Below are 18,126 nucleotides of genomic sequence, written 5' to 3'. Positions count from 1 at the left end.
TGAACGCGCATATCAATTTTGTGTTTGTAAAAAGGGGAAAACAAAAATGGGGCTTCAGAAAGAAAAAGCCTGAATGAATGAAAAGGCTGTGGGTTGGTTATTTCTTTCCCAGACCAAAAAGGCTCAGAGCAGGATTTGCGGTTTTCACAATGACTGCTACGACCCAGCCAGATTTCTTGAGATAGCTTATTAACACATCCTGCCGGGTTAACAGTGCAATTCCTAAGAGCAATCAGGAGCTTGCATGTAGCCAAAGGAAATTTCAAGTGTTGCAAGTGATGAGTTACCCCTTTGTGTAGAGTGCCATGGACTGTCCACTTCCATTCAAATTCAGATGTGATTGCAGAGAAACATCCATGCCCTGTATGTGTAATTGAATAACTTTCCTACATTCTGACTGCTTTACAGATCAGTCCTGCATCATCTGCTGCAATCCTTAGCGACAAGCTGAGATTTCCATCATTGATACGCACAGTTCCAAGTGACATCCATCAGACAAAGGCCTTGGCTCGATTTGTCAGCAACTCTCGTTGGAACTGGATTGGGGTTATCGCAACAGATGATGACTATGGCAAATCTGCAATGGCTGATTTCATTTCAAACGCACATGACCTTGACATTTGCATTGGTTTTCAAGAACTGATCTCAATATTTTCGACTGGTGAATCAAATGATGAAGCAATACAGGCCCTGGTTTCAAAAATTGAAACCATTCCTACTGCAAATGTTATTGTTCTCTTCGCTAAACCAGCAGTTGTCATTAAACTGTTTGGGGAAATCATTAAGGGTAACATTACAAGGGTGTGGGTTGCCAGCGATGCCTGGTCAATATCGAAAGCTGTTTCAACCATGCAGAATATTGAAAAAGTTGGAAACATATTTGGCTTTTCCTTCAAAAATGGAAACATCCCGGGCTTTAATGAACATTTAAAGAACCCAAGACCAGGACCTGGAGCTTTTAATAAGTTCATTGAAAAATATAAGCAACTTCGCTTTACTTGTTCAGATGAGTATCTCAATTACACAAAGATGTGCAATTCAGGTTTAAAGGACTGCCCACTTCCAGACTCCTTGAAACTGGTATCACGTCTCGCTTGTAACAAAACAAATGAATCCATCGCAGATTTTGATGACGATTATTTAGTTCAAAACATTGAGCGAGCTGGCACTTATGCAACGTACTTAGCAGTTCAATCAATAGCTCACGCTCTGAGGAACCTCCTCAAATGTCAAGGAGGAGTATGTCAAAAATCACCCAATTTTGCACCATGGGAGGTAGCTATTTTTACTCTAATATTTTATTTTAAAGAAATTCTTATTTAACTACAAAATAATTGTTAAATGTTCCTGTAGAGCTGGTGTCCATGCTGATGCCAGGTTCACTTTTGTACCCATTGTATGGGTAGCCTGTGAATGGAAGAATCATGTGATTCTGTACTATTGTATCTCCCAGACTTGCGATTTTTAACAAATATTCACAAGTTCGGCATCAGCAATTCAAAAGCATTGGCTAGATATGGGTGACTGGTTCAGTCAGCTTGCGAAAGAAAAGCACTGCTAACTCTTACCTAAATATGGCTCCAACCCACAACCCTTTTATCAGTGCATCGATGACTGTTTCGGTGCCGCTTCATGTTCCCACCTGGACCTGGAAAAATGTGTTAATTTTGCTTCCAATTTCCACGTCTATAACCTTCACATAGTCCATCTCCGACACTTCCCTTCCTTGACCTTTCTATTTCAATTTCTGGCGATAGACTATCCACTAATATCCATTACAAACCCACCGACTTCCACAGCTACCTCGACGACAGCTCTTCACACTACACATCCTATAAGGACTCCATCCCATCCTCTCAGTTCCTTCACCTCCGTTACATCGGTTCCAATTATTTATTTATTTTTAAATTTATGTATCCAATTCATTTTTTCCAATTAAGGGGCAATTTAGTGTGGCCAATCCACCTAGCCTGCACATCTTTTGGGTTGTGGGGGCGAAACCCACGCAAACACGGGGAGAATGTGCAAACTCCACACAGACAATGACCCAGAGCCGGGATCGAACCTGGGACCTCGGCGCTGTGAGGCTGCAGGGCTAACTGGCTGCACCACCGTGCTGCCCCCCATCGGTTCCAATTATGCCACTTTCCGAAACGGTGCAGTTAACATGTTTTCATTGTTTCTTAATTGTGGTTTCCCACCCACTGTTGTCGACAGGGTTCTCAACAATTTCCGACCCATCTCCCGCACCTCTGCTCTCACCCCTTCCCCTTCCTCCAAGGACCAGGATAAGGTCCCCTGGTCCTCACTTTTGACCCCACTAGCCTCCACATTCAAAGAATCATCCTCCACCAGTTCTGCCAACTCCAGCATGATGCCACCATCTTCCCATCACTCCCCCGGTCAGCATTTTGCAGGGACCGTTCCCTCAGGGATACCCTGGTCCGCTTCTCCAACACATCACCTTCTTCCCATTGCACCTTCCCATGCAATCGCAGAAGGTGTAACACCTGCCCCTTTACCTCCTCTTTGCTCACCATCCAAGGGCCTAAACACACTTTTCAAGCGAGGCAGTGCTTCACATGCTCTTCCTTCAATCTGGTCTATTGCATTTTCTGCTGCCAATTCAGTCTATTCTACATTGGAGAGACTGGGTGACTGCTTTGCAGAACACATTTGGTCTGTTCGCAAGCAGGACCCAGACTGTCCTGTCGCTTGCGTTTTTTATAACAATCATTATTAGCATCACAAGTAGGCTTACATCAACACTGCAATGAAGTTACTGTGAAAGGCCCCAAGTCACCATATTCCGGAGTCTGTTCGGGTACACTGAGGGAGAATTCACCTAACAGGCACGTCTTTCGGGACTTGTGGGAGGAGACCGAAGCACCCGGAGGAAACCCACGCAGACACAGGAAGAACGTGCAGACTCCACATAGACAGTGACCCAAGCCGGGAACCGAACCCGGGTCCCTGGAGCTGTGAAACAACAGTGCGAACCACTGCGCTATCGTGCCGCCCATTCAACTCACTGTCCTGCTCTCACATCCACATGTCCGTTCTTGGCCTGCTGCAATGTTCCAGTGAAGCTCAGCCTTCCGGGTTTAACATTGAGTTCAACAACTTCAGACTGTGAATTCTTCCCTTTACCTTCACCCCATTTTTAATTAATATTTTCATTTCTTTCATAGATCTTTTATTGTCTCACCATGCCCCCCCCACCCCCACCCCAATTGGGTCATCTGTTCCTTGTTCCTAGTTGCCCTTTGACTCACTGTTCACCTTTGATCTGACATTCACACATTATATGCCATTAGCAGCTTTCTTAGCCTTAATCACTGCAATTTACATTCATTTTGTCTTTCTGTCCACGACATCTTTGTCAATCTCCAACTATTGCTGCCCACCTGTCCAGCCCCACTGCTCCACCCCCCTCCCGCCCCCCCCCCCCCGCCCCACACACACACAATGGTACAAATCTGACCCCATTTCCAGTTCTTTCCAGCTTTGACAAAGAGTCATCTTGACACAAAACGCGAGCTCCTTTCTCTCCAGAGAAAGTGTCAGATTTGTTGAGATTGTCCAGTATTTTCTGTTTTTCACAGGGGCTGGTTTAGCACAGGGCTAAATCGCTGGCTTTTAATGCAGACCAAGGCAGGCCAGCAGCACGGTTCAATTCCCGTACCAGCCTCCCCGAACAGGGGCCGGAATGTGGTGACTAGGGGCTTTTCACGGAAACTTCATTTGAAGCCTACTTGTGACAATAAGCGATTTTCATTTCATTTCATTACAGATAGAAGGACAAGAGCAACAGATACCTGGGATCCCCTCCAAGTAATTTACCACCCCGAATTGGAAATATATCGCTGTTCCTTCACTGTCACTGGGTCAAAATCCTGGAACTCCCTCCCTGACAGCACAGTCTGCAGCGGTTTCAAAAGGCAGCTGACCACCACCTTCTGAAGGGCAATTAGGAATGGGAATAAATGCGGGCCTAGCCAGCGATGCCCACAGACCATAAAGGATTTTATTTTAAAATTGGGGATTCCTGTATTTGGCAGCAGCTTTCGGCAGATACCCAGTTAACCAAAAAAAATAGTTACAACTAGTCTCTGGATTCTCAATCTTCCTGAATAAAATTGTATACTAATCATTGATCATTTTTATTTGCAGCTACTTGGAGCATTAAAAACGGTGAACTTCACTGAAGGGGGGAGACTGTTCTATTTTGACAAAAATGGAGATTCTATAAATGGATATGACTTATTGAAGTGGGTGATGGACGATGGAACTATACAGTTTAAAATAATTGGAGAGTATAACATTCTGGATAAGCAAATCCACATTTATGATGAAACCATCAGAAACACCACAGAGGTTTGGATTTATTTTTCTTGGTGCGCGCAGTTTATCTGCTGTTTCAAGATTTCTAATCTTCCAATATATTTTGCCAGCTTCAGAAAATTCAGCATGTTACAGTACAATGTAGATAGGCAAAGTAGCAAGCCCCTCAACCTGTTGAATCTTGAAAAAGGCCGAATGCAAAGTAACACAGCAACATCTTTTATTTATTTCCTGGCTCACATGCATACCCATATTGCAGCAGGACCAATTGCCAAGCTTCAAATTCAAACTTACCCCGAGAATGTTTTCCCAAAAAGAATCATAGAATCATAGAATGTACAGTGCAGAAGGAGGCCTTTTGACCCATTGAATCTGCACTGGCCCTTGAAAAGAGCACCCTACTTAACCCCATGACTCCACCCCATCCCTGAAACCCAGTAACCTGTTGCTAATTGTGTTTCTCTTTATTTGGCTCTGAATATGGCGGCCGATATGGTCGCCTTCCTTTATTCTAATTATGTTTTGCTCTAGAGTCGCCAGGTATCTTTCGATACCGCCACAAGGTTCAAACCGAACACTGATCAAAGACTCGATGCACCAGTTAGTTAGTTCAAAGTCAAATGCTTATTTATTTAAACACACAGTTAAACATAATCATGCACAAACACTACAGACTAAACTATCACTGCTGCTAAAGCCTATACTTAGCTTTGGGCGCCCACTCAGTCAGAGGAACAATGGCCGTTGTTCAGTTCTGAGGCTGCTGGGATGGAACTGGTACGGAATAACAGCTAAGAACGTCTGTCTGGTAGCGTGCGTTGACCTTGGACTTAATTGTTCTGGTGCAGCTGTTGGGAAGGTCTCTCCTCGGTGAGAGCCGGTGCCAAGAGCGATTCTCTCTTGGGGGTTCCTTCTTATACCCAAAGGGGGCTTCGCATGCTTTTGGGCGGGCCTTGAACTTGGCCCCAATTAATTGGGCTGTTTCTCAATCCTTCTTATCGATTTCCTCCAATAAAGGGGTGGGTGCCCTGATGGCTGGCATGTCCTGGGTGGCCGTTGGCCAGCTTTGTTCTAGTCTCCTCTGGCGCCGGGGTGTCTGCCTTGGTATTGTTTACTTAAATGTTACTCTTTTGTCCCCCGAGATGGATGGATGGTAATGGCTTTGTAGTTTTGGTCTTGTCTGGGAGCTGCGGCTCCAATCAACAGACAAACCCTGCACCTGCTTGCTTTCCCAGTATTGTCCATTTTCCCTGCAATCTTTGCAAAGTGTCCATTTTGTAATCGGGAAGTGGCCATCCCAGATGGCTACAAACCCCAACTAACCTTTTGGACACTAAGTGGTAATTTATCATGGCCAATCCACCTAACCTGCACATCTTTGGACTGTGGGAGGAAACCGGAGCACCCGGAGGAAACCCACTCAGACCTGGAGAGAAAGTGAAAATTCCACACAGACAGTCACCCGAGGCCGGAATTGAATCGGCCGAATTGAAAGGCAAGTTTTCAAATAAACTTAGAAGTGTAATGCGTGTTCCTTGTAGCATAAGCATTTGAGTATCATCCAGTAACCCACTTCTGTGCTTACAGAGTGACATAGAACAGAAGGGAGCAAATCTATACACAACGATGGCAGTGCTCCTTTCTTACCTTAAGTGCATTTGGAGAGGCTATCCTAGCACACCAAAAAATGCCTTTCTACAGCAGCTTTCTGGGAAAGAAAGAATTTGCATTTATCTAATTTTCTAATATGCCACAGAGGTCCCAAAGTGCTCTGTAGTCAATGAATCACTTTCAAGCACAATCACTATTGCTGTTGTATGTGATAAAGGCATTTTGTACATAGTGTTACGACATCCTGGGCTAGTGCCAACCCCACTTGACCTGTAGTCACAACACAAGCGGTGGTGTAGCTTTGTTGTTTAAGGATGGCATCCGGGCAATAGTAAGGGATGATATTGCTGCTATGGAGGACAAGGTTGAATCAATTTGGGTGGAAATCAGGAATAGTAAGACGAAAAGGTCACTGATAGGAGTAGTCTATAGGCCACCAAATAGTAACAGGATGGTAGGGCAGGCAATAAGCAAAGAAATAACGGATGCATATAGAAATGATACAGCGGTTATCATGAGAGATTTTAATCTGCATATCGATTGGTTTAATCAGGTTGGTAAAGGCAGCCTTGAGGAGGAGTTTATAGAATGTGCCCAGGATAATTTCCTGGAACAGTATGTAATGGAACCTACAAGGGAATAAGCGGTCCTAGATCTGGTCCTGTGTAATGAGGCAGGATTGATTAATGATCTCGTAGTTCGGGATCCTCTTGGAAGGAGCGACCACAATATGGTGGAATTTACAATACAGTTGGAGGATGACAAGGTAAAATCAAACACTAGTGTTTTGTGCTTAAACAAAGGCGATTACAATGGGATGAGAGAAGAACTAGCTAAGGTAGACTGGGAGCAAAGACTTCATGGTGAAGCAGTTGAGGAACAGTGGAGAACCTTCCGAGCGATCTTTCACAGTGTTCAGAAAAGGTTCATACCGACAAAAAAGAAAGACGGTAGAAAGGGGAAAAATCGACCGTGGATATCTAAGGAGGTGAGGGAGAGTATCAAACTGAAGGAAAAAACATACAAAGTGGCAAAAATTAGTGGGAGACTAGAGGACTGGGAAGTCTTTAGGGGACAACAGGAGGCTACTAAAAAAACCATAAAGAAGAGTAAGGTAGACTATGAAAGTAAACTGGCTCAGAACATAAAAGCAGATAGTAAAAGCTTCTACAAATATATAAGACAAAAAAGAGTGGCTAAGGTAAATATTGGTCCTTTGGAAGATGAGAAGGGAGATTTAATAAAAGGAGACGGGGAAATGGCTGAGGAGCTGAACAAGTTTTTGGGGTCAGTCTTCACAGTAGAGGACACAAATAACATGCCAGTGACTGATGGAAATAAAGATATGATAGGTGAGGACCTTGAGATGATTGTAATCACTAAGGATGCAGTATTGGGCAAGCTAATGGGGCTAAAGGTAGACAAGTCTCCTGGCCCTGATGGGATGCATCCCAGAGTGTTAAAAGAGATGGCTAGGGAAATTGTAAACGCACTAATGATAATTTATCAAAATTCACTAGAATCTGGGGTGGTCCCAGAGGATTGGAAAGTAGCAAACGTGACACCACTGTTTAAAAAAGGAGGTCGGCAGAAAGCGGGTAATTATAGACCGGTAAGCTTAACTTCGGTTGTAGGGAAAATGCTGGAATCTATCATAAAGGAGGAAATAGCGGGGCACCTGGAGGGAAATTGTCCCATTGGGCAGACGCAGTATGGGTTCACAAAGGGTAGATCGTGTCTGACTAATTTGGTAGAATTTTTTGAGGACGTTACCAGTGCAGTAGATAACGGGGAGCCAATGCATGTGGTATATCTGGATTTCCAGAAAGCTTTTGACAAGGTGCCACATAAAAGGTTGCTGCATAAACAAAAGATGCATGGCATTGAGGGTAAAGTGGTAGCATGGGTAGAGGATTGGTTAACTAACAGAAAACAGAGAGTGGGGATAAATGGGTGTTTCTCTGGTTGGCAACCTGTAACTAGTGGGGTCCCTCAAGGATCAGTGTTGGGCCCGCAGTTGTTCACAATTTACGTAGACGATTTGGATTGGGGACCAAGTGCAATGTGTCAAAGTTTGCAGACGACACTAAGATGAGTGGTAAAGCAAAAAGTGCAGAGGATACCGGAAGTCTGCAGAAGGATTTGGATTGGTTAGGTGAATGGGCTAGGGTCTGGCAGATGGAATTCAATGTTGCCAAGTGTGAGGCTATCCATTTTGGGAGGAATAACAGCAGAATGGATTATTATTTAAACGGTAAGATGTTAAAACATGCCGCTGTGCAGAGGGACCTGGGTGTGCTGGTGCATGAGTCGCAAAAAGTTGGTGTGCAGGTGCAACAGGTGATTAAGAAGGCTAATCGAGTTTTGTCTTTCATTGCTAGAGGGATGGAGTTCAAGACTAGGGAGGTTATGCTGCAATTGTATAGGGTGTTGGTGAGGCATTAAATGGCGGAGCAGGCTCGAGGGGCCAGGTGGCCTACTCCTGTTCCTAGTTCTTATGTTCTTATGTTCTGATGAAAATAAAAAATAATTCTTAGAAAATACCTGAAGTCTTTGGTCTATGGCTTCCCAATAAATAGAATCAGCAGGTTTATAAATTTAAACAATTATTTCTTATTAATAACTATAATTAAATATGCAGCAAATGCAATTGCTTAACTATTATCTAATTCCAACCCCCCCCCCCCGCCCTTTAACTCATCTCCACCTTCCTTACACACACAAGGCAGACAAACAAACACAGAGGGGAAAAGAGGGGTGTAAAAATAATGAAGAAAGTAAGAGGATAAGAGTATTTGTTTCAGATGGTTGACTTCCAGTACACCTTTCTTCAGCCTAGGTTTTCATTTCAAGGGTTTTGTTTTCAGTCTGTAATGGTTTTCACTGTAGATTCATCCAGGTTCTCTGCAAGTTCAGAAATTAGCAGATAGGCAGTATTTCTGGAGCAATACAAAGAGACCATGAGACCATAAGACACAGGAGCAGAATTAGGCCACTCGACCCATCGGGTTTGCTCCGCCATTCAACCATGGCTGATATTTTCTCATCCCCATTCTCCTGCCTTCTCCCCATAACCCCTGATCCCCTTATTAATCAAGAACCTATCTATCTCTGTTTTAAAGACACTCAGTGATTTGGTCTCCCCAGCCTCCTGCTGCAAAGAGTTCCACAGCTTCACCACCCTCTGGCTGAAGAAATTCCTCCTCATCTCTGTTTTAAAGGATCGTCCCTTTAGTCTGAGATGGTGTCCTCTGGTTCTAGTTTCTCCTACAAGTGGAAACATCCTCTCCACGTCCACTCTATCAAGGCCTCGCAGCATCTTGTAAGTTTCAATATGATCCCCTCTCATCCTTCTAAACTCCAACGAGTACAGACTCAGAGTCCTCAAATGTTCCTCATACGACAAGTTCTTCATTCCAGGGATCATTCTTGTGAGCCTCCTCTGGACCCTTTCCAAGGCCAGCACATCATTCCTTAAATACGGGGCCCAAAACTGCTCACATTACTCCAGATGGGGTCTGACCAGAGCCTTATACAGCCTCAGAAGTACATCCCTGGTCTTATATTCTAGCCCTCTTTACATGAATGCTAACATTGCATTTGCCTTCTTAGCTGCCGACTGAACCTGCACGTTAACCTTAAGAGAATAGTGAACAAGGACTCCCAAGTCCCTTTGTGCTTCTGATTTCCAAAGCATTTCCTCATTTAGAAAATATTCTATGCCTAAATTCCTCCTTCCAAAGTGCATAACCTCACACTTTTCCACATTGTATTTCATTTGCCACTTCATTGCCAATAGACAGAAAGACAGACAGAGAGACACTCACCATTGCTCTTCGCAATGTCTATGATCCGATTGTCTATTCCATGGCTCTCTGAAAACCATTCCACTCGGGTAGGACCCAATCATTGCCTGTTGCCGGGCAGAATACGGCCTTTGGCCAATTAATTGACACCAGCCAATCAATCGAATCAAATCCCTCCGATCTCTTGTATGCCAAAAAAATCTGAGTTTTGCAGTTCAAAAGCTAGCACAGTGTACTATTTGTCAACTTTTGATTTCCTCACTTCCTCTGCTCGACTTAAAGGTATACATACATCCATGGATCAAAAATGATAACGGCAAAATAAAAGAAATGGGAATTAAGGGAATCAACATGATGGGCTCTTAAAATAGCAAAGTCCTACAAAGGACAATACGATAAATGACTTAATAATCTGCATTTGATTAAATTGATTGTGGGGGGAATGTTGGCCAGTGCACTAGAAGAGCTCATTGTCCTTCTTTTGCATCCACCTAAGCAGACAGGTTGCTCCTGGTTCATTCAAAGAACATCGCTTCCAACAATCTAGGATTCCATTATTACGACAGTGAAGTCTCAACCCAAATTATATAATTGCAGTCCGAAACACTTTCTCCACCCTCTGAGGCAAGAGTGTTACTGAGCTAAGGCTGACAATTGAGGTACAAGTAATGCAGGAAGCAATCCCTCTGCACTCAGTTTGCGTTTTCTGTCTCAGTCCTACATTATTAAACTCACTTCTCAAGACATCCCAACTGCTAACATCAAGAAATGCTGAAATTGGACATGAGTTGCGAGTCCAATTGTTTCCAATTACCTGAATATTAGTTGCGATTTTAAATACATTACCTCTGGTAGAAAATGCGTCCAAGGATGTGGAAAAGCATCAAAAACGAATAATTTTTGTGCTTTTAAGTTACCACGAAACAATCCCATGGAAATTTAACCTCTCTCTTCACAAGGTGTTTCTGTGAAAGATTGATAAAACTTATTGCTAAAGAAAATTAATTTACTCCTAGCATAAAGAACAGGGTAGCTATTTCGCTTTGGTGCGTCTGACAAAACAGTGCCCTTGGTGATTGGTATATAACTTTTAAAAATCAACGACTATCACATTAAATTAACGATACTTTGGATTAATTCTGTTTCCATAGGCGATATTTTCAAACTGCTCGCAGTCCTGCCAACCTGGACAAAGGAAGAACTCCAATTCCTCACATACCTGTTGCTATGAGTGTGTGCCTTGTGCAGAGGGATACTACTCTCTGGGCTGGGGTGAGTACTGATTATTATCACATGTGGGATAGCTATCAAATAGCTACCAAGCTGATTCTAGTTGTGAACCTAACCTTTAAAATTGGCGGCTCACAGTTCTGATTTTTATTCTGGGTGTGGGCTTGATCAAGAGTTGGGCCCACTGCCCTTGAAACAAGTGCAGAGGCTGCTGGATGCTGAGGCAGGCTGGGCAGAAGACTCCTTGTAGAATTAAATTTAAAAATGAAAAAAAAAAACCCCAGCCCTGCAGCCCTGATCCCACTCTCCCCCTATTCACTCCCTAATCCCATGACAACCGATGCCACCCCATGACCCCCCCCTCCCCCACAACCCCATGGTCCCTCATATCCCTCTGCCCTTCACATCCCAATGGCTCTTTATAGACCCTATGCCAACTTAGTGCTGATACTTGTAAACCCATGCGTCCCCTACACCATCCTCTGCCGTTGTCTCCTCTATACCAACCCAACTAGCATCCACAATGGGCAGGTCTCAGTAACCACGCTGACATGAAATAAATGCCTCTTCTTATTTTTGAAGCCTGCCACATTCTTCATGTTTTGAATAAATCAACTAAACAAACTAAATCAAATAAACTGAGGGACAAATCAAAAGGGACAGCCCCTTAAAGGGGTGCTGCCGAGACAAAAAGCCAATCACAAATGAGCCAAATGATTTCACTATTAAAAAACACTAATTGAAAGAAAACCATGCAATAAGGTCACAAAACACACTGGTGTTATCTGCGAGGGTATCCCAACTTGGAACACCAGTTCGTGGGGGTGTCTAGTTGTTTTGGTGTGAGGAGACAAGTGAAACCCCAGTGAGAATAAACAGCCCAGTCATTGCACAACCATTATTAAAGACTATTTATTGAAGTGAAGAAAAGACAAATATACATGAACAGGACCACTCTACAACAATTAAAGTATATGAATTACTAAACACACAGTTGATGTAGAACTGTACCCCTTGTTCCAAAATATATCTATGATACGGAATTCCTTAAAACTTTCCCTGTTCCCAAACAACTTCCAAATTAACATTCCAGCTTTGACCCAGACTCAAAACTTTAGCTCCATTCTCTCTCCACTGATGCTATCAGACTTGCTGAGCTTGTCCAGCATTTTCTGTTTTTGTTTCAGATTCCAGCATCCCCAGTAATTTGCTTTTATCCAAATTAAATAAATCTAGAAGTTTAAAAAGCCAGCTTATCATTACTAATAATAAGGGATAATAATAAAGTCTGGGAAATGTATTTTCCGGATCCAGCGAAGATATTTAAACTGCTGGCACAAAGGTTTTCTGCACCGCCCTGACTCTAAGACTTAAGAGGCTGTTAGTTGGAAACTGGCGTGTCTGCTTCTGCCTGCTAGGTTTAAACTGGCCTGCCTTGCTTCTGAGGGTCCTGGCTATTGGACCTTTGTTCTACTTTGATTTTGCCTTCTGTGTACTAAGCTGTCTGCCTCGATCAAATTCCTTGACTCAGATATGTATACCTCATTGATCTTCCCAATTGTCTAGGTAAACTGCTTCTACTCAATCTATTCACATATGATTCCTTTCTAAGCTGCCTTCTAATCTCATTACTGAGAGAGACACATCTCATCCAGCCTTTGGAATGCTGGCTATTGCTGTCTGTAGACACATTCCTACCTGTCGCAGGTTGTATTTTATTATGTTTTGTTAAATTCGTTTTACTGCTGTTGCCAGACAAATTTATGACAATACATAGAAATTTCTTCAACTAATCCCTTAATAATAATAATCTTTATTGTCACAAGTAGGCTTACATTAACACTGAAATGAAGTTACTGTCCAAAGCCCCTAGTCGCTACACTCTGGCGCCTGTTCGGACAGTGACCCAAGCCGGGAATCGAACCTGGGACCCAGTGCTAACCACTGTGCGACCACCAACTCAAAGCCATGCATGCATGTGCACGTTTCCCAGGGAGTGTGCATGACAGCTACATCCTGGGACACTCAGAAATCCCTGTCATCTTTGGGGACCACCCCAGGATGATGGATCAATTCTTGGAGGATGAGTGATACCTTCTGAGGTCCTGGTTGATGATGCCAGCATGGAGACCGAGACGGATGTTACCACCCATACTGTCACTGAGAGATTCATCGTAATGCTCAAAATGCGGTTCTGAAGCTTGGACCGCTCTGGTGGTGCACTGCAGTACACCCCCCGGAGTTTCTCCCGCTTTGTCCTGGTCTAATGTGCCCTCCACAACCTGGCTGAAGAAGGAGGAGGGGGGACATGCGGCCCTGTCTGAGGAGGATGAAGAGGGGCCGGACCAGGGGGGTGCTGGAGGATGAGCCCGGGGGAGGACCCGTGGGAGCAGCCGAGGGAAGGAGGAGAGGCGATGGCAGCGAGGGTCTGGCATGCCTGAAGACCATTGGCCCCCCCTCCCACCCAGTTCCACCTTCCCAGGGACTGAGTAACATCACTCCAGGGTGATGGGACTATGGTGGCATTGTCAGCGGGTCATTGTACAAGGCAGGAGAGTGATGATAACTCGCTGTGAGGTAACCTCTGGTGTTTCTCAGTCTATGCTGTAGTCTGACTCCTGTCTTTCTGCTGACAGCGGGCACATACCCATCACCTTCATGTGGTCTGCAACAAAGGTTCCTAATCTAGGGGTGGGGGGGTGGGAACAGAGGCCCACCTCCCATCCCCAGTGCCCACTCAGTGGTCCTCAATCTTCTTAAACTTCCATGCTCTGCCGCTATGCCAGTTGTGTCCCCAGGATGCATATCGGAGGTGGAGGCAGTCTGCTGCTTTTCGAACCCGGTGGCCTTTGATGCCCCTGGTGCGCATCCTCTGGAGGGCCTGACCACATTACTGGTGACACTGGCGTTGTCATGCCACCCTGTCCTGCCTGCTGACTGACCTTGAGACATGCTGGCGTAAGGGGGTTGGGGGGCCTCAGAAGAATTGCAAATCTCCATCGTCTCTCTGGTGGAAGGCTCCGAGTCGGCCTCCAGCACTCCCTCCTCATGGCCGGTGCCAATGGGGACCTGGCTGACTCCATGGGATGAGTGGCATCTAGAGTGAACTCCAGAGCCCCCTGCGTCAACAACTGTGTGTTGCTTATCAGATTGTGCCCGAGAAGCCTATCCACTAGTGTCACCCACTGAGGTGTACGTCTCTGCGCTGGTGGAGGGAGGGGAATGACAGCTATGATGCATTGATGGTGGCATCCTCAAAGCTCTCCTCTGAGGTCTTTGCCTGGAAAGCAGGGGGGCAACCTGGACAGCCCTGCCCCATCAAGTGGAGATCCTGCGAGATAATGAACATGAGTAAGGATAATTTTGTCTGACATGAACTCACTTGAGACAGGTCAGCTGGGTGCAGGGGCAGTGGATTCCCACATCTGCGGCGCAGGCCAACCTCATTGTTGGTGACTGCTCTATCCTTGGTTAAATCCCGTGATCTCCAGGGCCCGTTCCTCATAGGGGTGAGGACTGAGATGTCCGGCTCCTTGCTGCCCATCTAGGCCCATTCCCACCTATTATGTGCCAACTTCTCCTATGGGGACAAAGGGAGGGCATCGTGTACCAGGGGGTGGTCTATGGTGGGAGACATGTGCGGGTACCACTGCTGCGCATGGGTGGTTTGTGCTGGGGAGGTGCTAGTGTGTGCTGGTGCACGGGCGCAGTATTATGCTGAGGGGGAGGGGAGGGGGGTGCCAACTGCCAGCCGGTTGTTGGGGGGGGGGGGGTGGTGTCAGGAGGATAGCAGGCGGCACCAATGCCAGGGGGCCGGTGTCAATTACCCATGCGGCCCAGTGGAGGTCGTTGGTCTTCTTCCTGCACTGGACTGAGGTCCTCCTGGTCACACTGCCTGAACTGATGGCAATCGGTGCGATGTCCACCGACCGGCGCCCAAAACGGCGCAAATCAGTCCGGCATCGCGCCACCCCAAAGATGCGGAATTCTCTGCATCTTGGGGGGACGAGCCCTCACCTTGAGGGGCTAGGCCCGCGCTGGACTGATTTCCGCCCCGCCAGCTGGCGGGAAAGGCCTTTGGTGCTCCGCCAGCTGGCGCGGAAATGACTTTGCCGTGCGGCGCATGCGCGAGAGCATCAGCGGTCGCTCACGGCATCCCCGTGCATGCTCAGTGGAGGGGGTCTCTTCCGCCTCCGCCATAGTGGAGACCATGGCGAAGGCAGAAGGAAAAGCGTGCCCCCACGGCACAGGCCCGCCCGCGGATCGGTGGGCCCCGATCGCGGGCCAGGCCACCGTGGGGGCACCCCCCGGGGCCAGATTGTCCCGCGCCCCCCCCCAGGACCCCGGAGCCCGCCCGCGCCACCTTGTCCCGCCGATAAGAGGTGGTTTGATTCTCACCGGCGGGACAGGCATTCAAGCAGCGGGACTTCAGCCCATCGCGGGCCAGAGAATCGCCGGGGGGGGTGGGGGCCGCCAACCGGCGCGGCGCGATTCCCGCCAGCCCCCGGCGATTCTCCGGCCCGGCGGGGGGGTCGGAGAATCCCGCCCCTGGTGTCAAGCGGCCTGGCCAGGTTGGTAGCCCCGGTGCAGGTCTCCATGGTGACATGGCTGTGTGCTGACTGGAGTGTGTTGGGAGGGAGCAGTATATGAGCTGCTCCGCCTTGTTAGCAGGGAGAGGCCGGGCGCAGTCCAGGCAGATCTGCTGATGGGGTGGGTGGCCATTACATCTGTGATGCTCATGGCGGATCATTTCCTGCACTAATTGCCTTTAGGTACCGGCCACGGTCTCACAGGACCAGCTGTCGGGAAGCGCTCGGGAAGTCGCACCCACAACAGCACTTGATACCTCTCTCAATTGATTGCACTCAAAGAGTAGAAATTAATGGGTCTTTTTACAAATGGCGGGCAGTGACCAGTGGGGTACCGTAGAGATCGGTGCTGGGACCCCAGCTATTCACAATATCTATATTAATGATTTAGATGAGGGAACAAATGTTATATCTCCAAATTTGCAGATGAACAAAGTTGGGTAGGATGGTGAGCTGTGAGGAGGGTGCAAAGATCCTTCAGTATGATTTGGACAAGTTGAGTGAGTGGGCACATGAATGGCAGATGCAGTATAATTTGGAGAAATACGAATTTATCCACTTTGGTGGCAAAAACGAGAAGGCAGACTATTATCTGAATGGCCATAAATTAGGAGAGAGAAATGTATAAGACCTGGGTGCCCTAATACGCCAGTCACTGAAGATAAGCATGCAGGTACAGCAGGTGGTAAAGAAGGCAAAGGAAATGCCTTCATTGCAAGAGGATTCAAGTACAGGAGCAGGGATGTCGGGATGCAATTATACAGGGCCTTGATGAGGCCACATCTGGAATATTGTGTGCAGTTTTGGACTCTTTATCTGAGGAAGGATGTTCTTGCTCTTGAGGGAGTGCAGCCAAGGTTTACCAGACTGATTCCTGGGATGGCAGGACTGACGTACGAGGAGAGATCGAGTCGGTTAGGATTGTATTCGTTAGAGTTCAGAAGAATGAGGGGGGAATCTCATAAAAACCTATAGAATTCTAACACGACTAGACAGGGTAGATGCAATAAGGATGTTTCCGATGGTGGGGGTGTTCAAAACCAGGGGTCAAAGTCTGAAGATACTTTGGATATCTAGGGATAGGCCATTTAGGACAGAAATGTGGAGAAATTTCTTCACTACAATACCAGAGAGTGGTCGGCCTGTGGAATTCATTATCATAGGAAGCAATTCAAGACAAAACATTGTATGTTTTCAAGAAGCAGTTAGGTATAGCACTTGGGGCAAAGGGGATCCAAGGATATGGAGGGGGGCGGGGATTAGGCTACTGTGTGGAGTTTGTACATTCTCCCCATGTCTGCATGGGTTTCCTCCGGGTGCTCCGGTTTCCTCCCACAGTCCAAAGATGTGCAGGTTAGGTGGATTGGTCACGCTAAATTGCCGTAGTGTCCAAAAGGTCAGGTGGGGTTATGGAGTTACAGGGATAGAGTGGGGGGAGAGGGCCTTGTTAGGGTGCTTGTTCAGAGGGTTGGTGAAGACTTAATGATCCGAATGGCCTCCTTCTGCACTGTAAAGATTCTACTGGGTTGGATGATCAGCCATGATCATAATGAATGGCAGAGCAGGCTTGAAGGGCTGAATGGCCTCCTCCTGCTCCTATTTTCTCTGTTTCCATTCTCTAAACACGGAACTATCAATCAAACTGCTCACTTAACAGGCACCCCACTGTGATAATGTTAGTTTATAGAATTAGTCATCACATCACAAATCTTGCAATGATAGACCTTAGGCTTATACAAATGGACAGAATAAAATATCAAGCACTGATACTTTTGAACTCTTTTGACTTTTAAAAATAAATTTAAAGCCTTGCGGAGTTAAATCAATTTACAATTTTGACAGTTCCAATTAATTTTCAGTTTGTTAGCAGCCTGACAGTCCTTTGACAGCTTAACAATTCTTTGATAGCTTGACAGTTATTCGGCAGCTTTGACAGTTCTTTGACAGATTAACAGCTTTGATAGTTCCATTGTGCTCATACACTTTTTATGCGTCATGTTTAATTTTAACAATCCTGAAGGATGCCTTATCTCTTCTAAAGGTATCCTGGGACTATTATTCAAAGGGATACCATATCTCTCCAAAGAAGTACCCTGGCTATCCAAATGAATCCAACCTCAGACCAGTTCTTACCTAGTCTGGTCTGCACACTCTGGATTTCACACTCCTGAGCCTCCCAAAATCCCACTTCAGTGGAGACAGTGATGATTTAAATGTCCAGCTGTCTTCACAAACCATGCCTGTGCAAATTCCTGTCTGGGAGGGAGGGAGGGGGGAGGGGGGGAAGGGAGGGAGGGAGGGAGGGGGGGGGAAGGGAGGGAGGGAGGGGGAGGGAGGGGGAGGGGGGGAGGGAGGGGGGAGGGGGGGGGAGGGAGGGGGAGGGAGGGGGGGAAGGGAGGGAGGGAGGGGAGGGGGGAGGGGGGAGGGGGGGGAGGGGGGAGGGGGGGAGGGGAGGGAGGGGGGGGGAGGGGGGGGAGGGGGGGGAAGGGAGGGGGGAGGGGGGGAGGGGAGGGGGGAGGAGGGGGGGAGGGGGGGAAGGGAGGGGG

General features: G+C 46.7%; 1 protein-coding gene across 1 annotated transcript in view; it reads left to right on the top strand.

Annotated features, from left to right (window-relative positions):
• The window catches only part of LOC140410880 (G-protein coupled receptor family C group 6 member A-like), a 31,186-nt gene that overhangs the window by 8,421 nt on the left and 4,639 nt on the right, over window positions 1-18,126 (top strand). The window contains exons 4-6 of the mRNA XM_072499645.1: window positions 409-1,275; window positions 4,174-4,377; window positions 10,913-11,033. Of these exons, the coding sequence (XP_072355746.1) occupies window positions 409-1,275; window positions 4,174-4,377; window positions 10,913-11,033 (1,192 nt within the window). The remainder of the gene's footprint in view (window positions 1-408; window positions 1,276-4,173; window positions 4,378-10,912; window positions 11,034-18,126) is intronic.

The sequence above is a fragment of the Scyliorhinus torazame genome, chromosome 4 (genome assembly GCF_047496885.1).
Source record: "Scyliorhinus torazame isolate Kashiwa2021f chromosome 4, sScyTor2.1, whole genome shotgun sequence".
Taxonomy (NCBI): domain Eukaryota; kingdom Metazoa; phylum Chordata; class Chondrichthyes; order Carcharhiniformes; family Scyliorhinidae; genus Scyliorhinus; species Scyliorhinus torazame.
Note: the sequence above shows the minus strand (reverse complement) of the source record. Positions and strands in the feature narration are given on the sequence as shown.